Below are 26,261 nucleotides of genomic sequence, written 5' to 3' on the forward strand. Positions count from 1 at the left end.
ACTAATATAGAGATTTTATTTAAATTGTATTGAGTTTTTACAGCACATTGCATGTTTGTCACAACGCAACTGCACAGTTTGGATTTTTGGCCACATCATGTCACTTACACCCACAAGAGCTCTGAGAGGAGTATTTGATGAACACATCTGAGCCGAGAGCCCAGAGTCTCTCTCCAAGGCCATGCAGTATGTTCACTGATGGGACAGTCCCTCAAAACAGCCACACAAAGTAGACAAATACAGTCTCCTCAAATGTTGCCAATCTGACTCCCCCCTGAAAATGGGCAGAGTGAAATGCAGTGAAAGTCAAGTTAATTAAAAAGCCACTCACAACTGGCAGTAAATTTTAAAGACTGAGAAAAATGCTTAGAAGAATTTTACCTATCAGAGACAAGGAAGAGTTTGTTACTTTTTCAGTGATCTCAGGAATTTCCCAGACACAAAATCTCCATTATTCAACTCCATTTAAATGAAAAAAAGTTCTGCTAGACTGACCTAAATACGCCAAAACTTTTTAGGTTACATCCATGGCAAGTATAAAAGCACAGATGCTTCTCTGTAGAGCTGAAGAAAGGTCAGGACAAGTAACAATTCTTGCTCCACATGCAGATCCTAGTTATTTTCAAAGGAAAGACATTTTTTTTTTTTTCTAGGAAACAACATGAACAAGTAGCAGTTAGCTACCATAGTTTTAAAACAGGCTAAGCTGAAGTGGAATTTATCTTTTACATACCAATGAATGAAGGAAAATGTAAAAGGAAATCCTACTGGTTTTATTATAGGTCAAGGAGACTGTATCTGTCCCAAACACAGTACATGGCTATGTCAGTGTATCTTTTGGTTAAGTGCCACTGGTATAGATTAAGATGAAAAAAGAAAGAAAAAGAAAAAAATGAAACAAAAAAACAATGTTTGGTCCACATGGACACATTTTCTCTCCCAATTTTGGTATCCAGGCTTTATTCTCTTCTGTTTGGGTTCCATTGTTAAGTGCACAGAAATAGACAGCAGCATTTGTACTGAAACCCTCACATACCAAACAGCGTATTCTAAGAGGTAAAAACCAAATGCTAAATTCTACCCTCAAGGTGTCAAGTGTTCAGGATAAGAAGCAGTGTGACCCAGAGGAGGCAGCAGCCAAGGGAAAGACGACATGAGGGACGTGGGCAATGGAACGACAATTAAAAAAAAAAAAAAAAAAAAAACAAAAAAACCCAAAACCCCCAATGTTTTATTTTCATGCCAGGAGAGGATCAAGGTGTAGCTCCTGTGTTAGCACCAGGACAACTAGGAAAAGTCAGGCGCAAAGGGTGGGGCACAATCAGCAAATATTTCACAAGAATAATTTCTGCTTCTCCCTTCTCATTCTTCACAGTGCATACCTCGAGAGCTGCCACCTAGTAAAGATGACTCCTGCCTTCCCAGCTCAAAAGGACTGATGTATGCCAGCACGGACCATCAGCAACGTTTTCCTCTGCTCCCAGAAAAGTCTCCCTCCCTAGAACTGTCCCCCTAAACTGGATGTTCACCGATGCTGGCTGATGAGCCAAGTGAAAAATTACAGCAAAACCTCTACTTGCTGAACCAGTCTGTAAACCAAACTCCACAGAAAGACAGAACTAATGCAACTAGAGGGAATGCCTCTAAAGACTGAGCCTTCATGCACGGACACAGAGCACAGAGGTACAGGGTATAGTTCATTTCAAATAGGAGAGGAATTCCTATCTTAGGTACTATAATCTGCTTTTTTCAAGGTGGAGGAGAGATGGACCTGGTTATCACTTGGAGTTTGGTTATACATATGCCTTTCTATTGCTGTTGGGGGCACGCATCAGCGGGCAGTATCTATGAAATCATCGTCTTGTGACCCCAGGAGAAAGAAACTGGAGTCGCCAACTCAACATGACACTCCCAGACTCTAGGTCTGGATCAGGACCATTATTACCCCAAGGTGGGAGTCTCACCAGGGGAGGACCTCCTGCCAAATTGGAATTTCTCTGCTCCAGTCTCGTGGTACCAAGGAGGATTTCTCAAGGCCGTATCTTTGAGCTCTGTGATTTCATGAGCCACACCAAGGAACCTTCCAAACTACACCTGAAGCAGCTCCTCCCTTCAAACCTGCTGAAATCGGACAGGTCGCCTCCTCTGGCATTCAACTGGAAGCTGTGGCAATGGGTTTCTTCAGATGCTGGCTCATGAGTTCCCTGGCCCGCGATACTTGGATATGTTCGTAACATGAGTTACAGACGAGAACTGGGTCATAGAGTTGTTGATCAGGAATGGGCAGCTTCAGGTGGCAGCAGCCAGCACAAAATACATTCCCACAGTTTCTGCCAAAGTACAAAGAGGGGAGGGTTCATCAGAAATGCCAACATACTGAGAATGAATGATAGTCTCAAAGGCCTCACATGAGTGAATAAAAAGAAAAGGGAAGAGGAAACAAAAATTGTTCTTAGAAAGATGTCTCCATTTTCAGACTAATTCAATTGAGTTCATATCTGTGTACCTTTATGAGCCACAGTGAATCACATAAAACATCTTACCTGCAATGGTGTCTGCGTTTGGCCAACCAGAATTCACAGTCACAGTTATAGCAATGTGATGCCATATGGTCTGGAACCCAGCGAGTCACCTAACAGAAGGCACAAGGAAAAATTCCAGGTCCTGGTCAACAGAGTGGAAGAGCAACACTGCAGCAAGGAAAGCAGCCCGAAAGAAGATGACAAGGCTGGGCGGCCACTGCTTGCCCGCAGAGACTCATCTAGGGCAGAGTATGTCACTCATTTCTGAGAAACAGGAGAACTCACTGGCTTGCATAGGTACCCGCCACAAATCCGCCTGGACGTACCTCAGTCTCTTTCTTATCAACAGGTTCCCAGCTTGCTTCTGAAAGGCAATCTTCACTGTGATCAGAGCCAAAGTCTTCTGTATCACTGCCATCTGACTCCTTCAAACACGTCTGAAGAAAAAAAGCAAAGGCATCACCATCATCTTCCTCACTGCTGACGTTTGTTTCCTGTGCATCAGGTACTGCTTCCAAATGCATCACATGCATGAAGTTATTTGATCCCTGATGGCAATCTAATGATGTAGGCTATAATGATCCCCATTTTGCCAATAAGGCAACTAAGCCACTGAGAGAGTTGTTAACAGCTGTTAAGTAGTAAACCTGGGATTTGGACCTAGCATTCCGGTTTTACACTCAGGCTCTTAACCAGCATCCTAGGTCACAGCATGGAAAGAATATTTCTGTTACATTCTAAACCAGGAGTTCGCAAACTACGGCCCACAGACCAAGTCTGGCCCATCGCCTGTTTGTGTAAGTCAAGTTTCACTGGAAGACAGCCACAGTCAGTTCATTTACATATAGCCTATGACTGCTTCCGTGCTACAACAGGAGAGCCCAGTAACTGCAAAAGAGACTGTATGTCTCAGAAAGCCTCAAGTATTTACTCTTGGGCCCTTTACCAAACAACTTTGCTGACTTCTGTTCCTTTTTGTTGTTGTTGTTGTTGTTGTTGCTGTTGTTGCTGTTTTAGAGTCATACCCGCTGCATACGGAGGTTCCCAGGCTAGGGGTCCAATCAGAGCTGTAGCTGCCAGCCTGCATCACAGCCACAGTAATGCGGGATCCCAGCCGTGTCTGCGACCTACACCACAGCTCACGGCAACACCAGATCCTTAACCCACTGAGTGAGGCCAGGGATCAAACCCGCAACCTCCTGGTTCCTAGTTGGATTCGTTAACCACTGTGCCATGAAGGGAACTCCTGACTCCTGTTCTAAACCATCACCTCAAATAGTGAGAAGCCATGAGCCCTGACCATCCCCCCAGCAGAGAAGTGGGCAGTAGGTAAGTGGGACTGTCCTAGAGCCCATTTCTAGAAGCTCCCTGAGGACTGCTTGCTGTGCTAGGACCCAGGGTGTCCAAGACAGCAAAACCTACATGGTCCTCATCACCTCTCACCTGGCTTATTCCAAAATGTCCCAACCTGGGTTTCAACTGCTCCTCCATTGGACACACTGCTACTAGAGTAGCATTCCTTTTTTCTTTTCTTTTTTTTTTTGTCTTTTGTCTTTGGAGGGCTGCACTTGCAGCATATGGACGTACCCAGGCTAGGGGTCAAATTGGAGCTGGAGATGCTGGCCTACACCACAGCCACAGCAACACAGGATCCAAGCCGCGTCTGTGACCTACACCACAGCTCACAGAAACGCCGGATCCTTAACCCACTGAGCGAGGCCAGGGATCGAACCCACAACCTCACAGTTCCTAGTTGGATTCGTCTCTGCTGCACTATGACGGGAACTCTGCATTCTTTTTTTTTTTTTCAATGGCTGCACCGGCGGCGGCATGTGGAAATTCCTGGGCCAGGGATCCGAGCCACATCTGTGACCTATGCAATGCCAGATCCTTAAACCCACTGTACCTGGCCAGGGATCAAACCCGCACCTCCACAGTGACCTGAGCCACTGCAGTTGAATTCTTAACCCCTGCACCACAGAGGGAACTCTTAGGGTAGCATTCTTAAATGCAAATCTGGTCATGGACTCACTAGCCAAAACTCTTACTGCCTTGAAGGTAGAATCAACACGACAGGGGCACTCAAGCCAACTTTCTAATTCCTTTCCACATCCCAATACCACCTCTCACAGCACTCCCCACTCCCTCCCTCAGTCCCAGCACAAGTGTGCACGCATGCACACACGTGTGCCAACACACACACCCCCCTTCATTCAAGCCATACCACTGGAGTACCTATTGCCTCCATCCTTCTGTCAATGCGATTTCTTTTTCACTGTGTACGTGGCTAAATGTGACACCTTCTTCAGCATTTGGCCCAGGCATTATCTTCTCAGGAGAGCCTTCCCTGACTTTTCACTCCACCCTGGGCCCTCAACACCTGATGCTCCCCCCTCAATCATAACCCCAAACAACAGCACCCTGATGGTTTGCTTGCCTCTGTCAACAGACTGTGAGCTCCTCGAGAGCAGCCCAACCCCCCAACTCAGTGGCGCACTGCACGCACCCCATGAGCGGATGTGGAATGGATGGACGGCTGGATGGACAGACCAAATGAGTGGCTGGGTGACAGGAGGTGAGTACTTACAAAATCATCCTCATAGTCCATGGGGGGCTCTGCTGGAGGGGCACAGCAGTGACGGATATCCAGCCTCATCTGAAGCTCACGCACCTGTCGCCGTAGCTGCTCCACCTCTTGCTTGTACCCTGCTTCAATTTGCCGTAATCTGTGCTGGATCACATCCGTGGGAAAGGGGAGTCCATCGTCATCCAGGTAGAGAGGAGGCACTGGAGAAGGGCAGCTCAGGGGAACAGGCTTTGTGCTGGCGACCTGCTTTGGGTGGCCAGACAACCACATCCTGTTGTTCCTTCCTCCTGGACCAGTACAGTGTCCACTGGAATGACTAGAACAGACCGGTGACTTCACCCCTTCTCTCTGAGCCCACTGGCCCCCAAGGCAGGGCCCTGCTGCCCGCATCTGCTTACTGCCCGACCTCTTGCTGCAACAGCCATAGGAGAGCAGCCGCCGAGGGGTGGTCTCCCCGCTCGGGAATGAAGTCACCATCCCTTGGAAGCTGTCCCAGTTGGACCCTAAAAAAGAGAACTCACTGATCTGGCTCTGAGAAATTGGCTTCCGGGCCAATTCCAATGGCACTTTCCCAAAGCGAGGGTTTTCCGCTAACTGCCCATTCCTACTATTCCCTCGTCTGCCTATGTCTTCTTCCCCAGGAATCAGATCTGGCACAGAACTGGGCTGTTCCTGGTGAGACATACTTGCCACAGACCCCAGGGGGTCTTGGTTGAGCAAGTCAGAGCTTGGGTCCAGAGGCGTTTGGCAGCTAGCACTGGGTGGGCCACAGAGGGTGCCCAGACTGGGATGTGGAGCGCGTCTGGAGAGCACAGAGTCTGGCTGGGCCTGCGGGGGGGCACCTGGGAGGGTGACCTGGGAAGACTCGGGAAGATCACAAGTTCCATCACACTTGCTGGAAGTGACTTGAGAGAGCACACGGAGAGCTGCTTTTTTGTGATTGGGGGGCTCCTCTGTGCCGGCTAAAGTCCTACCCAGCTCATCCCGGGCAGGAAGGTCTGGAGCTGGCGCCTCAGTCTCTTCCAGGACTTTGATCTCAGGGTCAGAGGCGCTGCTTTCCGGGTCCTGGGGCGCTGTGGCATTAAGCGGGTGGTAACTTGGAGAACAGCTTTTGGGACTCTTGAAAGGTTTATTGCTCAAGTAGTCTTTCTGGCTGCTGGGCAGAGAGGGAGGAAGGCCCATTTCTCCTACAGTCTGCTGAGGACCTCCTACCCCAGGTTCCAGGAAGGCTGTCTCTGATCCCTCGGGATCGCTAGGCCAGGGCTCCAGGCCCACCCTGGCCTCCTGACAGTGGTTATTCAGGTTGGGGTCACTGGATGTGCGCGTCAGGGGGCTGCTTGTGTCACAGGCAGAAAGCAGATCATCCATGGACCTCGTTTTAGGTAATCTGGAATGACAGGACAAACCTCCAGGTCAGGAACTCGGATACAGATGGAGACTCCAATATACAGACTCATCAATGTCCAGGGTCATCAGAGCAATCGAAGCCAGAATTCACGAGAAATAACAACATTTCAATTACAAAAAAAAAAAAGGGCAGCAATTACAAAAAAAACCCACAACCATTTAAGATTATAGATAACCAATGTTCTCTACAAAAGTGTAGACCATGAACCCTGACCTCAAGAACCCGGGCTCTGTCCTCAGTTTCACCCAACTCAGTCCCTGGTGACCTCAGCCGTTGCCCTGGCATCAGCTGCCTTCTACACTCATGCCGTCTAAATCTACCGTTTCAGCCAGGACCACACCTCGGCCTCACTGCTCATGTCCTCTGTCACACGCGGCAAGACAGAAAGAAGCTCTGTGCCTATAAGGAAGCTATTTAACCTCGCAGACTCCTGGTTTCTCTCCTCTAAAAACTGACGATCAATTACCTTGCCGAGATGCCCCAAGGATTCAAAATGTAGGCACAAATTTATTAAGACTACACTCATGACACCTCATTTTCAGAACTTTGCTTATTACACATTCTCCCTCCATCACAGAAATAACCAACAGAGCTCTTTACAGCCACTTAGCGGCAACATACTCCTTGGAGTCCCAAGTCACCATGGAAACTTCCCCACTACACAGCACTCAAAGTTCTAGAGGCACTCATGTAAAACACATGGCTAACAGACAGAAAGATCCCTCAAAAGCAGAGTTACAATACAGCCGATTTTTTTTTTTAAGTGTTTGTTTTTTTAAACTTACTAATTTGAAAGTATTTGGGGGAGTTCCTGCTGTGGTGTAACGGGATCGGCAGTGTCTCTGGAGCACTGGGATGCAGGTTGGATCCCTGGCCCCACGCGCAGTGAGTTAAAGGATCTGGCATTGCTGCAGGTACGGCTCGAGTTCAATCCCTGGCCCGGGAACTTCCACGTGCTGCGGGTGCAGCCATAAAAAATAAAAAAAATAAAATAAAGAAACGTATTTTTGTGTCTGATTTTATCTTTGTGGTCAATTTTGATTTTTGTGTGTTTGTGTGCTATCAACTTCCAGGAAGATAAAAATGGGGATGATTATAGTTTCTGGAGTCCCATAGCCAGAGCTTGAAACTCAGTCTGGCAACTTTTTAACTTTTTTCTTTTTTGTTTTACTTTTTATAATGGAAACTCTGAAATATACAAAAGTAGAAGAGTATGAAGAATTCCAATGTACTCTTTATCCGGACTCAACAATATCAACAGTCTGCCATCCTCAAAGCCAAACCCTGTGTGCACCAAAGGTCTAATTAATGACGTGGATAGAGAGTTCCCATTGTGGCTCAGCAGGTTAAGACACCAACTAGTATCCATAAGGATGCATGTTCAATTCCTGGCCTCTCTCAATGGGTTAAAGATCCACTGTTGCCCCAAACTGCGGGGTAGGTCGCAGACATGGCTCAGATCTGGCGTGGCTATGGCTGTAGTGTAGGCTGGCAGCTGCAGCTCTGATTCAACCCCTAGCCTGGGAACCTCCATATGCCATGGTTGCGGCCCTAAAAACGGAAAAAAAATCATCTCACGTATCCAATTCCTTAGGATCCCTTTCCACTAACCTTGTTACCAAGCTCACAACTCCCTTTATTCCATTCATTGTTCATTTAAGCATTTACTAAAGTGCTTGTTATGTGCCAGGCCCTGAGCCAGATACTAGAGACACAAAAAAGCCATGATCCTGCCTGGCTTCCATGAAAACTTCTCTCAGTAAACAATCACCAGATGACCCTTTTCTTACTTCTCATTTCTCTAATGGCTTTGAACTAGACACGGGGGTTTTTTTGGCAATACATGTTGAAGTTCCTGGGCCAGGGACAGAACACAAGCCATAGCTGTGGCAACACCAGATCCCCAACCCCTGTGCCACAAGTGAACTTCCCTGAACCAGACACTTTCTTATTCACTTAGATGCTGACTTAGAATTGTTCTCCAGTTGTCCTATGTCTTATCTTACAGCTTTTAAGAGAATCTTAAATAGGATCAATGTTTTCTATGTCTTTGGTATAGCCCATAACACCTAGTAAAGTACCAGGCAATGTGTACGTATTTAAGAAACATTTATTGATTTGAAAAATTACTGATTTAAGGCAATGATTATAAAATGAATCACAGTACTTATTGATAATCTGATAAAAAGTTATGGGCCCTCTCCCTAGAAAAGCAACGTTATAAAGCAATACCCAAATTCTGCATAGACTGCGGAAGGAGAAAAAAAAAAAAAATCACAAAATCCCTGAAGTCTACTTATCCCTGATAATGAACTCAGCTCCAAAGACCTTAAAACCAATAATTTAGGGGATTGGGTTTTTTGTATTCCGTTCTAATACAACTCATTATATAAGTTATATTTTAATTTTAAAAACATTCTACCAGTAAACAAAGATCAAATTTTGAAATGTAGGGAGTTCCCATTTGGGAACTTCTATATGCCACAGGAGCAGCCCTAAAAAAAAAAGAAAAAAAAATTGAAATGCGCATGTCCGTTGAACCCAGCATTTTCTTCCTTTCTTTCTTTTTCTTTTTTTTTTTCTTTTTAGGGCCGCACCTGTAGCATATGGAAGTTCCCAGGCTAGGGTCCAATCGGAGCTGCAGCTGCTGGCCTACTCCACAACCACAGCAATGCCAGATCTGAGCCTCACCTGCGACCTACACCACAGCTCATGGCAACACCGGATCCTTAACCCACTGAGAGAGGCCAGGGATCGAACCTTCATCCTCATGGATATTAGTCGGGTTCGTTACCACTGAGCCACAATGGGAACTCCGAACCCAGCATTTTCAGTTCTGGGAATTTATCTGGCAGAAATATTAACACAAATGCAAAGGTATACATGTAAAGTAACGCTACTGAATTGTTCACTTAAAAATGGTTTTAGGGAGTTCCCATCGTGGCTCAATGGAAACGAATCTGATTAGGAACCATGAGGTTTCGGGTTCAATCCCTGGCTTTGATCAGTGGGTTAAGGATCCAGCATTGCCGTGAGTTGTGGTGTAGGTCGCAGACGCGGCATTGCTGTGGCTGTGGTGTAGGCCGGCAGCTATAGCTCAGATTAGATCCGTCACCTGGGAACTTCCATATGCCACAGGTACGCCCCTAAAAAGACCAAAAAAAAAAAAAAGTTTCGATGGTAAATATTGTGTGTATCTTACTAAAAACTTTTTTTAAAGATACACATAGGAGGATGTTAACTAAAGCACTCTAGGAGTTCCCGTCATGGCACAGCAGAAACAAATCTGACTAGGAGCCATGAGGTTGGGGGTTCGATCCCTGGCCTCACTCTGTGGGTTAAAGATCTGGCATTGTCGTGAGCTGTGGTGTAGGTCGCAGACTGGGCTCAGATCCTAGACTGCTGTGGCTGTGGCTGTGGCGTAGGCTGGCAGCTGTAGATCCGACTTGACCCCCACCTCCAGCCTGGGGACCTCCATATGCCGAAGGTGTGGCCCTAAAAAGCAAAAAAAAAAAAAAAAAGCACAAAAAACAAAAAAAAAAACCTAAAGCACCCCTGGAATGATAAAAAGCGGAAATCACCTACATGACCAATCAAAAACTGGTTATATAAATTTTGATACCCTCTCACTTTGGACTATTATGCAGCCACAATAAATAACAAAGCAGCCTTATATGTGCTGACCTGGGGAAAGCAAACTTGCCGGACAATACACAAAATAGGCTTCTATTTTTGTTATTTTAAAAAATGTTTCTATATGAGAGTGTGAGAGCACGCACATATCTATATAGAAATAAACATCTGGAAGGGCACGCACCAGTGTCAGCAGTAGATACTTGTGAGGACAAGGATCAAAGAGGGAGGACTATCATTTTCTACTCTTACATTGTTTGACTTTTTAAAAAAAAAAATAAAGAACAGATATTATTCTTGCAAGTTAACTGATCTCTGTTCTACTTCCTCCCAAATACTCAGCCAGAAGATAATTTTAATTTTTATGTCTCTCTTTAAATTCTGAGGGAGGAGTTCCCGTCGTGGCGCAGTGGTTAACGGATCCGACCAGGAACCATGAGGTTGCGGGTTCGGTCCCTGCCCTTGCTCAGTGGGTTAAGGATCTGGCGTTGCTGTGAGCTGTGGTGTAGGTTGCAGACGAGGCTCGTTTCCCGCGTTGCTGTGGCTCTGGCGTAGGCCGGCGGCTATAGCTCCGATTCGACCCCTAACCTGGGAACCTCCATATGCCTCAGGAGCGGCCCAAAGAAATAGCAAAAATGACAAAAAAAAAAAAAAAAATTCTGAGGGAGTAATATGCAGGCCATTTCTGGGAACCCATTTCCCTCAGAGCCAGATGCTTCTGGAAGTTAATGATGGACATACCAAAGGTTATTACTAAGACAACAAGCTCCGCCTGCCTTCTGTCACTGAACACAAATCAAGACATTTTCACAAACCGGCATGAAATGGTCCTTTCTATTCTGTTCTCTCCCTGGGTATAGCCACAAAGGGTGAAAACAGCTTGGAAAAAAGATAACCACTCTCATCTTAAGAGAGAACCCTGGGAGTTCCTGTCGTGGCGCAGTGGAAACAAATTCGACTAGGAACCATGAGGTTGCAGGTTCGATCCCTGGCCTCGCTCAGTGGGTTAAGGATCTGGCATTGCTCTGAGCTGTGGTGTAGGTTGCAAATGCAGTTCGGATCTGGCGTTGCTGTGGCTGTGGTGTAGGCCAGCAGCTGTAGCTCCAATTAGACCCCTAGCCTGGACGAACCTCCATATGCCGTGGGGGCGGCCCTAGAAAGCAAAAAAAAAAAAAAAAAGAGAGAGGACCCTGAAAACATATAGAGTGTGCTCCAAGCTAGCTGTGAATTCTGGGCCAAGTGTTTCCTTCAACTGACTCAAGAAGTTGCTTTAAGGGAGTTCCCATTGTAGCTCAGCAGAAACAAATCTGACTAGCAACCATGAGGATGTGGGTTCCATCCCTGGCCTCGCTCAGTGGGTTAAGCATCTGGTGCTGCCTTGAGCTATGGTATAGGTCTCAGATGCGATTCAGATCCCACGTTGCTGTGGCTGTGGTGTAGGCCAACAGCTACAGCTCCAATTCAGCTCCTAGCCTGGGAACCTCCATATGGCATAGGTGCGGCCCTAAAAAGAAAAAAAAAAAAGTTGCTTTAAAATATTTCATACACCTTACACCAGCCAGAATGGCCATCATCAAAAAGTCTACTAACAATAAGTGCTGGAGAGGGTGAGGAGAAAAAGGAACCCTATTACACTGTTGGTGGGATTGTAAATGGGTGCAACCACTGTGGAAAGCAGTATGGAGATTCTTCAGAAAACTAAAAATAGAACTACCATTTGATCCAGCAATCCCACTCCTGGGCATCTATCTAAAGAAAACCGTGACTCCCAAAGATACATGTACTCCAGTGTTCACTGCAGCACTATTTTCAATAGCCGAGACATGGAAACAACCTAAATGTCCATTGACAGAGGAGTGGATAAAGAAGATGTGGTACATAAACGCAATGGAATATTACTCAGCCATTAAAAGGAATGAAATACTGGCATTTTTAGCAACATGGATGGACCTAGAAATGATCATGCTAAGTGAAGTCAGACATACAATGAGACACCAACATCAAATGCTTTCACTGACATGTGGAATCTGAAAAAAGGACAGACTGAACTTCTTTCAGAATAGATACTGGCTCACAGACTTTGAAAAACTTATGGTTTCCACAGGAGACGGTTTGGGGGGTGGGAGGGATGCACTGGGGTTGTGGGTTGGAAATCCTATAAAATTGGATTGTGATGATCACTGTACAACTATAATGTAATAAACTCATTGAGTAATAAAAAAAAAAATCTCATAGGAGTTCCCTGGTGGCCTAGTTGTTAAGGATCTGGCATTGTCGCTGCTGTAGCTTAGGTCACTGCTGTGGCACAGGTTCCACCCCTGGCCCAGAAACTTCCACATGCCTCAGGTGTGGCCAAAAAAACAAAACCTCCTAAAAGGAAGAGAACAGCCTTTAGGCAAGACACAAAGCAGTTACTGCCTTCCTAGTGGAGAGAGGAAAGAACGTGAAGGGCTTTTCTTACCTGTCCAGAGAGCGGCCAGAGAACTCCTGGCTCTGAGCCACCGGCGAAAGGTAAAGGTCCACGCTCTCCTCCCCGAGTGTGCACGGAGATGACGCGGGCAAATAAACAGCCGTCCAGAGGTGCAGTGCCCGGACATGACACACGGGATGCAGGACCTAGGGGAGCAGCCCCGCACTCGTGTTCTGTGAGCTGTTTCAGGTCCCCGCTTCATTCCTAAGCCTCGGGCCCTATGCTCGTCCCGCAGACTCAGCCTGTCCTCCCCACGGGTCCCCAGAAGGCACCTACGGGAGCAGGGTCTGGACTCACCATTTCCGAGCCTGGCGTGTAGAGGAAATTGTGGAAGTTCTTGTTGCCGGCTCGCAGAAGGGCCCACACAGAGCAGGTCCGCTTGTAGATGTTGCGCTTCTCTCGCTCACAGGGGTTGTTGGCCAGGAACGTGCCGTAGAGGCAGGAGTACGTGTGCTGCACCAGCTTTACCTGAACGGCCAAGACCAACTCACAGCCCGGGGCCTGGGCTGCCATTTCCCACCCGGGTCTTGGGCTCGTGGACTTACCAGGAAGGCTTCGTTAAACTCGAACAGGCAGGGGAACTGCTTGAGCAGCTGGTGGACGGAATCGAGCCACTGGAGGAACACAGGACACTGCTCGTTCTGGTCCTCTGCGTTCTCCTGGTGGCCACAGCGGTCTCCAAATTTGTGCCCAAAATCCAGCCAGTCGGATTCTACTAACACTTGGAAGCCCTGCAAAGAGGAGAGGGGTCAAGCCTAGGGCCTCTCTGAAAGGCTGCTGGGCTCCTCCCCAGAGACGCCAGAAGCAGGGGGCTGGCAGCTGCAGAGAACAGCCCCAGCCCAGAAGAGGATTCAAAGCCACGCTTGTCCTTCCTCTACTGAAAGATTTCCCGACAGATCCAGGGGACCCGGTGCCTTCCCCAACCGGCCCCCTCTTCCCCTGCTCTTTCCCACCCAACCCCTCACAATACCTCCAACGTCCTGTAATACGGGTCCAGGAGTATCTTGGCCAGGGCCACAATCTGCGGCGTCCGGTCCCAGCCGTCGGAGCAGTGCACCAGCACGGGCCGGCCCTCCCGGTCCACTGTGTTAGCCACGAGCACAGCCGCCTTCAGCATCACCGACAGGTGCTGCAGCCATTTGGTGCTCTCCAGTGCTGACAACCAGCTACCCAAGAGCAGAGATCAAGTCTGTGACTGAGGGCGCTGAGGCCACAGAGTCTCCACCAGCCTCGACGAGCCAACGCCCTAAGTCCCCAGTGAAAGCTGAAGCCAGGAGGTCCAGCCCCTGGCCTTGCCAAGAGATACCTAGCAAGCAGGTAGGGAAGACGGAACCTGAGGTGGACAAGAGACCCTCGGGATCAAGAGAGGAACCAGGAAGCATCACACACACACGCGTTTAGCCGCTTCCTCTCCCCAGTTCTCTGTGTTGAGTAGGACGACTAAGCCAAACGAAAGGAACACAGTGTCCCGTGGCCATGCCAGAGCGTTGGCTAAGTATAAGAGGTGTTCTTGGAACTGGCCCACTGCACCCAGGTCCCCCCAGGTCTCCTGTGCCTCCAGGCTTCGCATCTCCCAGAACAAGAGGTCCTGGGGAAGGGATGAAGCTGGAGGACGGATGGAACCAGAGCAGGGAACACCTACTTGCTGGGATCGGGCATCTGGCTGCACACTGCCCGCAGGTACTGGAAGCTGTTCCGGATAGCATGGATGTTGGCCATTCCCATGAACACGACCTCACAGTTGGGGTAGTACTCTGGGGACATAAAAGAGCATGCCCTGGAAACGGGCATCCAGACGAGAGCGGTCCCGGGGGGCAAAGCTTCCCTGGCAGGGCAAAACACTCCAGAATGGGAACTAAATATACTCTGGAATCTAAAGACCCTTTTACATCCAGGTGCTCAAGTGCCTGGATGTAACACTAACAGCAGTAAAAATACTGCTGTTACTAACAGCAGTAAAAATATATGAATGACAAATGAAAATAATTTAAAACTAAGAATAATTCCAAACCAAAAGTTTAAGCATTACGAAAAAAAAAAAAAAAATCAAACAAGGAGTTCACATTGTGGCTCAGCAGAACCCGACTAGTGTCCACGAGGATGCAGGTTCAATCCCCGGCCTTGCTCAGTGGGTTCAGAATCTGGCGTTGCTGAGAGCTGAGGCCATAGGATCTGGCGTCAGTATGGCTGTGGTATAGGCCTGCAGGTGCAACTCCAATTTGACCCCTAGCCTGGGAACTTCCATATGCCACAGATGTGGCCCTAAAAAGAAAAGAAAAAAAAATCATACAAATAAAAATAATGACAGAAGTTCTGACCATGACGCAATGGTTAAAAATCCCACTACAGCGGCTTGGGTCGATGCAGAGGTGCGGGTTTGAACCCTGACCCAGCACAGTGGCTTAAAGGATCCAGTGTTGCTACAGCTGCAGCTCAGATTCAATCCCTGGCCCGGGAACTTCCATATGCCTGAGGTGCAGCAATAAAAAAATAAAAAATAAAAAAAAGGCAAACGATGGCCAAATACACTAGTAATGGCAAAGTATAGTGAATTCTCAATCCTCACCCAACAGTAGCTGCTCTGTGCCAATAACTTTAAACATGTAACCTCTAGTAGTCCAACAACTTTACATGGCATATTTTACCCCCTTTTTACAAATGAGAAAATAAAACAGATTAAGCTACTTAAGCACAATCACAGCCACTGGGTGGCAGAGTCCTGATCCCAGGGCAGGTTTCTTTGGCTCTTTCCACTCCACAAGCTGCCCTCGGCCCATGCCTCACCAAAGCCCCAGAGCACAGGCTGGCTGCAGACACCAGGGGCAGAGGATACCTTCGCATTCACAACCTCCACCCTTGGCCCGGTTGGCCACGGCCGCCGTGTAGGATCGGGCATCCAGGATGAGCAGCTTCTGCGGGGCGGCCGTGCTCTCCACCCCAGAGCACGCGGTCAGGGAGGAATCTGTATTCATACAGAGCAGGGAGAAGACCCTGGGTCAGCCAGCTGCCCAGGCCCACCCTACCTGGGGACACTCCCCTTGCAAAGAACACACATTTAGAGACCTCTTACACCCCCTGCCTCCCAGAAGGGAGGGCCCCGGACGCCCTGTGCACTGTCGCCTTCTTCCCCTCCTCTCACTGGGGACCACCCAGGAGCCCAGGAGGCCAAGGTGGGGGCCTGCTCCCCAGGGGGGCAGCACCACCCACACCTTACCGAAGTCCGCGTCACATGCCTCGCTGGCATCACTATTCCCAGTGCTGAGGGAACCCCCGGTGGCCCTTGTCCCTGGGTCCAGGGCACAGGCTTTAGCGATGGACGTGACTAAATACTCATCGTCAGCATTGCGCCAGCCCCACCAGCTGATCTCCGGCTGGCTGCAGCGGGCGATGGCAGCCCCGTTGCGCAGGTGTCTGACAAAACAGAAGAAACCATTGTGCCCTTGGCATTCGCAGCCCCCGGAGGCCTACTGCTGAGACCCCAAGAGGCCAGACCAAGATCTCCAGAGCCAATGGGGGCCACCAGATCATCCAGGCCATGACAACAGCAAGCCAAAGCCCTTAATATCTCTAGAGGGCTTTACAGTTTACAAAGCACGGTCACACACATTTCTCAAACGGGCTGTGTACTCCCACGGTGACCTTGACTCATCAAATCTGCACAGCACCTGCTCCAGGTACAGACACCCAGCAGGAGAACAAGCCTGAGCCCAGGGCACAAACAATTCCAAACCTGGGGGCTACTACCTGCCTCACAAATATTTTGGTGAAGGACCAGACAATACATTTTCGGCTTTGGGAGGCACAGCCAGTCTTTGTCGCACATTCCCCTCTGCGTGTTTTCTTTTTCTACATAGCTCTTTAACAACGTAAAAACCATTCCGAGCTCACAGGCTATACATAAAACAGGCTACAGGTCGGATTTGGTTCACAGACCGGTTTACCAATTCCTGTTCTAACGCGGTATTTTCCACACAAACATGTCCTCAAAAAAAAAAAGTGAATAAATTCCCCCAAAAGCCTTGCCCTTAGCAGAAAAAAAAAAAAAGCAGTTTTTGTTTGAAAATTATTTCATAGTCACTTCCTAAAGAGTGTCAACTCCTAGTTAACCACACAGCCACAAACCTCTGTTTTTGACGCTCCTCACTGCTTAAAAAACATAAAAAACACCTCCCTAGCTCCCTGTTCCCCACTGGCTCACCTATACACAACCACAGGGATGCGCTTCCAGGAGCGGAAGGAAGCCACATTCTCCAGCTCTTTATCTGTGATCCACACGGGAACCAGCAGCTTCTGGGGGTAACTGGGACACAATCTGAGAAGAGACCGGATGGGGTCACCGAGCGTGATTAAAGGTGTGGGAAGAGGGGCCGGGAGCCCTCCCCCGTCACAGGGCCGGGAGCTGTGCCCACCGTGCTTTGTCCACACGGGGAGGAAGTCTGGGGCTGGACCGCAGTCTTGGTTTCCCACCCTGGGCCCTCTCACTTGTAGTTGCTGTTGATATGCGAGACCCTCCAGACGTTCTGCAGGTCAAAGCCCATCCTCGCCAGCTCAGCCTCCTGCCGACATCGTATATGCTCTCCTGCAACACAGCCCCCGTGCCTGTCAGCATCCACGGGCACTAGGTCCGGGGTGGAGGAGGGAGCAGCGGGAGCTAAGGGGAAGTCTCCTCAAGAAAACAGCCTGGCCTCACCTGGCTGACACAGGTGGGTGTGCTGGTCCTCCTCGGTCAGCCCCAGGCACCAGGCATGGTAGGCAAAGGCAAAGAGGTCCTCAGGCTTGGCAGGTCTCGCTGTGGCCCGGCTTAGCCGCGTGAGCCACTCTTGGCACTGCTTGAAAGTGGAGAAGTGGCACCTGCCAGGCAAGAAGCCACCAAGTGAGGCAAGGGTGCCCTGGGCCAGGCGGGTCAAAAACCCAGCCAGCGGAAGGCTGTGGGGAGAGGAAGCTGCAAAGACATGGGGGCCCCAGGGAGGACCAGGGACACTGGCCCAACACTCAAGGGAAGGTATTTTTGTGACAATTCTCTTCCCAAGAACTCTTGTCCTTGAGACATATGTATCCCCTGTAATGGGGCCTTACTGCTTCTCCTATCAAATCTGCACGTGGCCTGAAGGTCTGCTACTCCTTGTATGATCACCCATGACTGCCTGGTACCAATCTTCTGTTTGGGGCGGGAAATTCTCCTCATGTCATTCCTGATTGTTTTTTTTTTTTCCCCTTTCTTTTTAGGGCCACATCTGTGGTATATAGAGGTTCCCAGGCTAGGGGTCAAATCAGAGTTGCAGCTTCCAGCCTACGCCACAGCCACGGCAACGCCAGATCCAAGCCAAGTCTGCGACCTACACCACAGCTCATAGCAAGGCCGGATCCTTAACCCACTGAGCAAGGCCAGGGATCAAACCTGCATCCGCATGAACACTACATCAGGTTCTTAACCCTCTGAGCCACAAAGGGAATTCCTGTTTTTCACTTCTGCTTAATAATGTCTCCTCTCAGCCCAGGCATGTCCTACTAACTCTGAAAACAGCTTCAGTTCCACCTCTTCCGTGAGGCCTCCCCAGCCTAATCCATCCCACAGACCCCTTCCTGTTATTCTTCACATGCTTGCAAGGGAGTTCCCTTATGGTACAGTGGGTTAAAGATCTGGTGTTGTCACTGCTGTGCCTCAGGTCGCTGTTGTGGCAGGTTTGACCCCTGGCCTGGGAACTTCCACGTGCCATGTGCATGTCCAAAAAATATATATTAAAAAATAAAAAAATAAAAATAAAAAATGCTTGGAGTATTAAGCACTAAGTTTTCCCAGAGCATTTGCCACATGCTAAGTCGTCCTTCAGCAACTAGACTGTAACCTCCTTGAAGGGAAGTGCAATGTGGATTCTTGTTCTGAAGGCCTAAAGACCTGAGTGCATGGCAGGCTCTAACCTGGGCTTTCTTTTAAATAAGCCTTGGCGTCATCCCAGACTCCTCACTCTCTCATATCCAATCTGTCAGCAAATCCTGTTCGTCTCCACCTCCAAAAAGCTGACCAGCTTCTCACCATTTTGACAGCTACCAACCTGGACTGGCCACCAATGACCTCTCATCTGGGTAAGGCCCCCCAGCTTTGGTTTGAGCTTTGGCCCCCACCCCTCTTCCATCTGTTCTCAATACAGCAGCCAGAGTGATTCTATAAAACATTAATCAGACCATGTCACGCTTTTGCTCTGGTGATTTTCCCATTTCCCTCAGAGTAAAAGCCCGGCATTATGACAGCCCGACACCCCCACATCTTGTATCTCATGACCATGACCCACGTGCACGCCACACAACCACACTAGCCTCCTTGCCATTCTTCTCTTGTGCCAGCTTCATACCCACCTCAGGGCCTTTGCACGCACTGTCCTCTCAGTCTGGCACACTCTTTCCCAGATACCCACATGGTCACTTTCTTCAGGCCTTAACTCAAATGTCACCGTTTCAGTGCAGCCTTTTCTGATCACTTTGATTTTTTTGTGTGTGTGTGTGTCTTTTTGACTTTTCTAGGGACGCTCCCACAGCATATGGAGTTCCCAGGCTAGGGGTCTAATCAGAGCCGTTGCTGCCGGCCTACACCACAGCCACAGCCACAGCAACGTGGGATCCAAGCCACATCTGCGACCTACACCACAGCTCGCATCAACACCGGATCCTTAACCCACTGAGTGAGGCCTGGGATCGAACCCGCAACCTCATGGTTCCTAGTCGGATATGTTAACCACTGCGCCACAACGGGAACTCCTCTGATCACTTTGATTAATACTACATCCTTCACCCCACTGCACTCCACATCCCCTTTCCCTGCTTTAATTTTACCTTTACGTTACCATCACGTAACATCTTACTCACTAATGATTTACTGCTGGTATCTCCCCATTGGAATAGAAACTCTGTGAGGGCAGAAAATGTTGTCTTTTTGTTCCCTGTTGTATCAAACAGTCTAGCATAGAGTGCTCTAGGAATTTGTGTTCAATGAATAAATGAACCAACAATCATGTGAGCCCTCTATGCCAGACAGCACCCTAGGGTTAAGTGTCAGCCTTAGTATCCATGAGGATGCAGGTTCGATCCCTAGCCTTGCTCAGTGGATCCGATGTTGCCACAAGCTGTGGTGTAGATCGCAGATGCGGCTCGGATCTGACGTTGCTGTGGCTGTGGTGTAGGCCAGCAGCTGCGGTTCCAATTCGACCCCTAGCCTGGGCACTTCCATATGCTGCAGGTGTGGTCCTAAAAAGACAAAAAAAAAAAAGAAAATCCTTATGAAAACCCCGCGAGGGTTATCCCCATTTCTTTAGGTCAAGACACTGAGTCAGAAAATTGCCCCCCCAAACCCAGATAGTTTTCACTGTTTCTTCCAAATGGGGAAAGTGAGGCAGTATTTTCCCTTTCTTGCTCCAGCGAAACCCTGCAGCAGAGAGTCTGGACCTAAGCAGGGCCAGAGGACCTGAGTGAGGCCCCGGGGTCCTCACCTCACCACTTTGGAGTCCTTGCAGGCGATGTGCAACTGGAACATATCACGGCTCTCCACGCTGTCAATCATCCGGAGGGGGACCTTGAGGGGAAGGGCAGACTGGCGCTCAGATCCCCACGCTTCACGTCCCTCCTCGTCCCCACTCCCACCCAGATGCTGGTGTGTCAGCAGATTTACTGAGGGCCTGCTAGGTGCCTGGTAACTGTGCTGGGTCCTCTACATACAGGACCCCAATGAAGAATCACAAGAAACCACAAGGCAGGTGTTCTCACCCCATGTTATTAAGAAGGAAACCGCACCTCAGCTGGGTGACGTGACCAAGGTCACACAGCTGGTGAGTGGCACTCCTCCAACAAGGCCACTTGCCTCTTAGAAGGGCCAGCAACAGAGTGAGAGAAAGAGAGGGGGGAGGGCAAAAATAAGTGAGAGACACAGAAAGATAGACCTGCAGATAGAAGAGGATTCGTAACAAAAAGAAGGGAACCCCAGCTCTTCGGAGACATGATCAGGTAGAGTATTGGCACACCCGCACCTTGAATTTCACAGGGATTCTGCCTTGGGTGTGGGAGAACAAGACAGCAACTCACGTTGATGACAGAGTCCTTGAACTTGATATGCAGCCGGTAGTTGGAGATAGCGATGAGGGCATCGGCTGCGCGGCCCAGAAACTCCACTCCCTCACCCTGCAGCACAGTGAAGGGCACCTGCCGAGGGGCGGAGGGACCCTCAGTCCAGAAGTGAGCCACCCTCCATTACCCTCTCCAACCCCTGACCTGCAGGACCCCCTCGGGAAAAGCTGGGCCAAGGCAGGACCAGAGTCCCCTCCCCGGTCAGGGCACCAGGCAACAGCTATACAGGAAAGTGCCTTCCCTTCCCTGGGGCCAAAGGCTCCACGATGCACATACAGACAGACTCCCCGCCCTCCAGAGACTGAGGGGCAGGAAACCAGAGCTCCCACACTCCATCCCCTTGGAGATACTGGGGCCGGGGGAAGGGAGAGTGTTTTTCTTAACCAGGCAAAGAGCTCTAGCCACCCTGGGCCCCCAACTCTTCCTTACCTGCAGATTCTCCTCCTCTTTCACCAGTTCCTTGGGGGGGAACAGATCCTTGGCTTGGATGTACTCCAGGCTGGGGGGCCCCTCCTCACCCTGTGGGGAAGGCCTCAGCCCTGAGTCACTGGGCTCCACCAGGCCCATTAGGCCTCATTCTGCCCCCCTCCCCTCAATAAACCCACATACACCCCATACACACTTATAAAGGTTCTAGTCGCCAGGGGAGGGAAGAGAGACCTGGCTTGGTGGGGAAGTGGAGGGGAGGGGATCCTGATCCCAAGCGTCTTCAGCCTAAGGGAAGAGAAGGTCCACAGAGCACCTGGGAATTGGTGCTCCTCAGAGAGGACTCTCCTCCCGTACAGCCGAAACTTCCCAAATGAAGAAGGAGAGAAAACTAAGGAAAAGAAAGGTGAATGGAAGGGTAAGACAGGAGCAGGAACGGCAAGGGCTGTCCTGAGGAACAGGAACCAGGTGTGCAGCTGGTCACAGAGACAGGAAGGGACACAGGCCCCTAAGGCCACTGCACTGAAGCCTCAACCTGGTGGGTGAAGGAGACAAAGGGGAGCGGGTCTCGGAATTCAGTCCCATGCGTCTAGAGGAGCTTTATGGATGCTTTCCAAAAGAGAATGTGTTTTCGAGCTGAGCTTATCTTCCAGTTAGGCCCACACTGCTAACAAGCCACCACCACCTGCCACCAACCTGCCCTGCCTGCGGATCTGAGGGGAATTCCTGAGGAATACCCACAGCAAACAGAAGTAACTCCTTTCCCAACCACCAGGGAGGGGAGAAGAGGGGATCCACGCGCCTGGGAGGAACCAGAAGACCCAAGGACAGCCAAGGGAGAGAGAGAAAGAGAGAGAGAGGCCCAGCAGACCCGGTGGTGGGGTGGGGGTGGGGGGATGAAGAGGGGAGGGATGGGAACATCTGAGAGGACAGGGGACAGATGGGGGAAGCTGGGAAGGAGCAATTAGCCAGAGGGGGAGGAGGGGAGGGCTGGGAATGATGCAGAGGTACGGAGGCCTGCAGAGGCAGGGAAGATGGAGAAGGGAGGCTGTTTGGGGGACAGTCAAGGAGAAAAGATTGGCGTGTCAGGTGAGGGATGGAGTGGTGGAAGGGGGAGGGGAATGGAGCCAGGGAAACAGCTCAGACAGCCTGTGCTCCCCCACCATTCCCCCAACATCCCAGACGGTGTACTAGCCACAGCCCACATCCCCAAGCAAGGAGACAGCGGGTGGGACCAAGATGGAGAGGCGGAGGTTAAGGGATGTACCCCTGCAGGGCGGGGCCTGAAGATCTGCAGTCAAGGGCAGCCGCTTCAGGGCCAAGATGGGTCACAGAATTTCCCTCCCCGCCTTCCTTCGACAATCCGCCGGCACGCAAAGATTCAAGCAAGTCCAAGAAAGAAAAGAGATAACATCCCCACCCCCGCCAGGGGCCTTGGGAAGGGGGATGGGCTGAAATTCGGCATCTCAAAGGCTGGCCCTGGGCGGGGCTGCGTGTGCGGCAAACACTGGGGTCCCCGGCCCCCCGGCAGGCGGAGCGGCACTTACAAAGCAGCTGAGCATGGAGCAGGAGACTCGGGCGGTCAGGCTCATGGTCACGGGCGGTCTGGGCCAGCGCACATGTCCCCGGAGCCGCTGCGCTGCCCGCCAGTCCCGGGCGCCCGCCGCATCCCGGCTGCGGGGCCGGCCAGGTGCAGCCGCGGCGGCCAGGAGGCGAGCGCGGGCGGCGGGGCCTCGCGCGCCTCCCGCGCGCCGCTCCCCTCGTCTCCACAATGGAGCGAGCCCAGCTCCGCCCTCCGGCACGAGCGCCGAAGGGAGGGGAGCCGGGCTAAGGGAGCACCCCGACCGCGCCGCGCGCGCGGGGAAGTCGGGGGGCGGGGCGGACCCTCAAGGCCCCGCCCACATCCCCCGGCTCCTCCCCCCAAACCCCCAGCCCCTCCGCAGCCGAGGGCGCCTACCCGGGACTCCTCCGGGCTCCCAGGAATCTGGGCTGCCCGGCGACGGCCTCTACACACCGCGAGGGAAGGGAGGGCGAGACCACCTACATCTTTTCATTTCCCATCTTCCCACGTGAGCCACCCCACACCCCTCTTTTCACACATCCGTCCCGACGCCCTCCCCTCTTTTGAGTTCCCCCAAGATGGAGCTCACCTCCCTCCACCCCAGGCCCTCTCCAGCTTCAAGGCTTCCTCCTTTCCCTCCAAAAGCACCACTCACCATTCCCCTGTCCACCAGTGTCCTCCAATCCCCGACCTCACTAATTCCATTCCCTTTTTGCCCCTTAAAATGGACGCTGGTCTAGGCCAGTTTGGTCATTCAACACTCCTGAAAGGGAAATTCTCTGGGTTTTTTATTTCAAAGCCCCTGCCCAGCCCTACTCCTTCATTTCCACCTCTCCCCTTGTTTCACATCCTCTGTCTTCTGGGTAAGAAAGACCTTGGAGGCTGGGAAAGAGTAAGAGCTGGAACTATGGACCACAGAAGCTATGCAAAAACAAACCTCGAAAACTCGAGGGTAGGGGGCTGAAGGGAGGTGGGTAGAGGGTCAAAGAATAAGAAGCAGTGATAAAAGGCTCAAAATGTCACCAAGTCACAGAAGCAACCATTCGGAACCCCACACTCCCTGTGCCTGGTAACTTTCAGAAACCAGGGCTTTTGTTTTGGTTTTGGTTTTGGTCTTGGGGGAAGGGAGGAATAGAAGACAATCTGATATTTTCCATGAGCCAGACATATTTCAAACATGATCTCATTAAAACCATTCACACACCCCACCCCAAGAAGTGAGACTTCAGGCTTAAAGAGAAGGTCTGTAGTTCACCTAACGTACTTAAGTGGTGGTGCTAGGACTCAAAATTAGACCAGGCTGACTCTTTTCAGGGTATCACAGAAGAGAGAAAAGGAGAGGGGCAATCTGATGGTGGAGGCCGGGGACCAGCAGGCTTTCTGAGAAGAGACCAGAACAGTACCGCACACACCACACACCCACATGTCTGTGGAGGGAAAGAGTGAGTCCCCTCAGTAACTGAATTCCTTGACCTGTCCCTAAGCATAGGAGACACATGAAAGAACTAAAGAGATACAGCCAGAGCAAGGGCCTAGTCTGGGCCAGGGCCTGCAGCTCTCCACTCCCTTCTCATCTCACTGTTTCCTCCTCCTAGCTCGCCAGGGTTAAGGGGTTCCTTGAACTTGGGGTGAGGGAAGGGAAGTTATAGTTAGTGAAAGTGTTATGGGATCATTATAACACACACACACACACCCCACCCATAGTGATATTCTGGCCACCTTGAGGGTGCTCTCCTGCTATATATCCAATCAGCTGTTCCTACAGAGGCTTATCAAAACAGCGGCACATTTGGAGCCAGAGAAGTCCCACAGTTTTAGTGGAGTCACTCCCAATAAAGCACCCACAATATTCAAGGAACCCATCAGGAAGTACAAGAATCTTGATATAAAGGAGGCCTGGTTTTTTGGACCAGGCCAGAGAGCTGCAACCAGGGACCCAAGAGAAGAGAAGTTCTGGCCATTATGAAGGGCTCAGGGAGCCAGTGTGGGGAAACCATGGCATAGCACGTGCAGAAAAACACTTTCAGTGGCGTCCGGTACCAGTGCTGTATATTGGCTGATGACGTTTTGCAACCTAAAGAAACCCTAATTTATCTCCAGGGCAGATGAACCTGTTTGGTTGCTGAACAGAGTAGCCTGAAGCTCAAGGTCCAGGAGGGGCGGGGCAGCTTCATGGAGAAAGATACAAGGATTACAAAAAACACAAGCGTCTGAGAAAAGAGAGGGTACTCACCATTCTACCGTGGTGAGGGTCCTGGCTGCCTGTTTCTCACTGTAAAGACCCAGAGAAACACAAGAGTAAAGAGCACCATTAACACCACCATAGAATCAACAAACCATCACCACACATCTGCTCCTGAACTTCCCCACAACTCTTATTCACCTTCTTCACAGTGATTCCAGTCTCTCCACAACTCACCATGCCAGACAGAGGCAGTGGGAGCTACACGGGGAGAAAGCAACAAGTGATTCTGCAGAGCAAGAAGGCAGCAACAAAGTTCTGGAGCAGGACTCAAGCATCCCGATTCCCGGACCCAGAAGGAGAAGTAAAACACTCCAAACCCTGTTCTTTGTGGGAGAGCAAAAGACCTGCCAACTCTGAAGAGACAGAGGCTGCACAGCCAGGACTCATTTCTGGCCCTGGTGGAAACATAAATCCACCAGAGGAGCGCAGGGCCAGCCTCTGAGTCTGTGAGTAGCACCCACCTGACCTGTTTACTGGGGCAGAGTCCAGAGCAGAGGACAAGAGGGAGGGGACCACAACCTGTGATCAGAAGGCAGCAGGGCTGGACATGTTCTGCTGAGTGTACTTGACACCAAGCGGGGTGCAGGTTAGTGGGAGGAGTCCACACAATGGGGATAGAATCAGGCCAGTGCAGGCCTCAGAGTCAGTGAGCGTCAAATGGGCCCAAGCAACAGAAATGTCAGGTTGAGCCGTCTGGGCCCACTTAGGGAGCCGGGCCCAGGTTTCAATGACACTTCTCCATGCCTGCTATTCGAGCTCAGAGGCAGTCTAGGAGTGTGCCTTGCTGAAGGCTGCGGCTACAAAAGCCTCCATCTGTGGTCCTACCCGCCTTCCTGATCACAGCCCACCCTTCCTCATGGGGGAGCCAGCAAGCGGCAAGCCAGAGGTGCTGCCTCACCGCCCACTGGCAAGCAGCCTCAAGAAACGGAGGGAGAGAGAGACGAGAACCAGGCCTGGGAGACCCAGGGTTCCTGGACCTAGGGTATCTGGCCACGGGGGGAGGCGGGTCAGGCTGACAGGGGAGCTCAGGTGCCCAGGTTCTAGGGGCGGAGCCTAAAGACTCGGAGGCGGAGCCCCGAATGACAGAAGGCGGGTCTCAGGAAAGCCGGTGGGGCCGGGGCGGGGCCGGGCAAGACGCGGTCGTTGCGGTTCCCAGACTGGCAGTGTATGGGGCACGGTGACTCACCCAGGCGGCGTCCGCCCGACCCTCCGAAGCCGCGCTCTCACCACTTCCGTCTCCCGCAGCTGCTGAGGCCGCGCAGCTCCGACCCCCCACCACGGTGCCCCTCTCCCCAAC

General features: G+C 50.7%; 1 protein-coding gene across 4 annotated transcripts; it reads right to left on the reverse strand.

Annotated features, from left to right (window-relative positions):
- MTMR4 (myotubularin related protein 4) lies at positions 1-26,261 on the reverse strand. Of its 4 annotated transcripts, none has more exons than XM_047757472.1 (19): positions 26,151-26,261; positions 24,953-24,991; positions 21,162-21,251; positions 20,691-20,807; positions 20,102-20,184; positions 17,311-17,471; positions 17,103-17,199; positions 16,819-16,932; positions 15,835-16,031; positions 15,454-15,582; positions 14,263-14,374; positions 13,591-13,786; positions 13,166-13,351; positions 12,918-13,088; positions 12,612-12,766; positions 5,110-6,496; positions 2,849-2,959; positions 2,544-2,632; positions 1-2,330 (listed from the first exon to the last, which is right to left on the reverse strand). In XM_047757472.1, exons 2-19 carry the CDS (start codon positions 24,953-24,955, stop codon positions 2,153-2,155), a joined length of 3,576 nt encoding a protein of 1,191 aa, XP_047613428.1. In that variant the 5' UTR covers positions 24,956-24,991; positions 26,151-26,261; the 3' UTR covers positions 1-2,152. The 4 variants fall into 4 exon arrangements, with proteins under 4 accessions (XP_047613428.1, XP_047613429.1, XP_047613430.1 ...); XM_047757473.1 differs by lacking the exon at positions 26,151-26,261 and adding an exon at positions 25,103-26,130; XM_047757474.1 differs by lacking the exons at positions 24,953-24,991; positions 26,151-26,261 and adding an exon at positions 22,706-22,958 and having other exon boundaries at positions 5,194-6,496.

This window comes from Phacochoerus africanus, chromosome 14, assembly GCF_016906955.1.
Source record: "Phacochoerus africanus isolate WHEZ1 chromosome 14, ROS_Pafr_v1, whole genome shotgun sequence".
Classification (NCBI taxonomy): domain Eukaryota; kingdom Metazoa; phylum Chordata; class Mammalia; order Artiodactyla; family Suidae; genus Phacochoerus; species Phacochoerus africanus.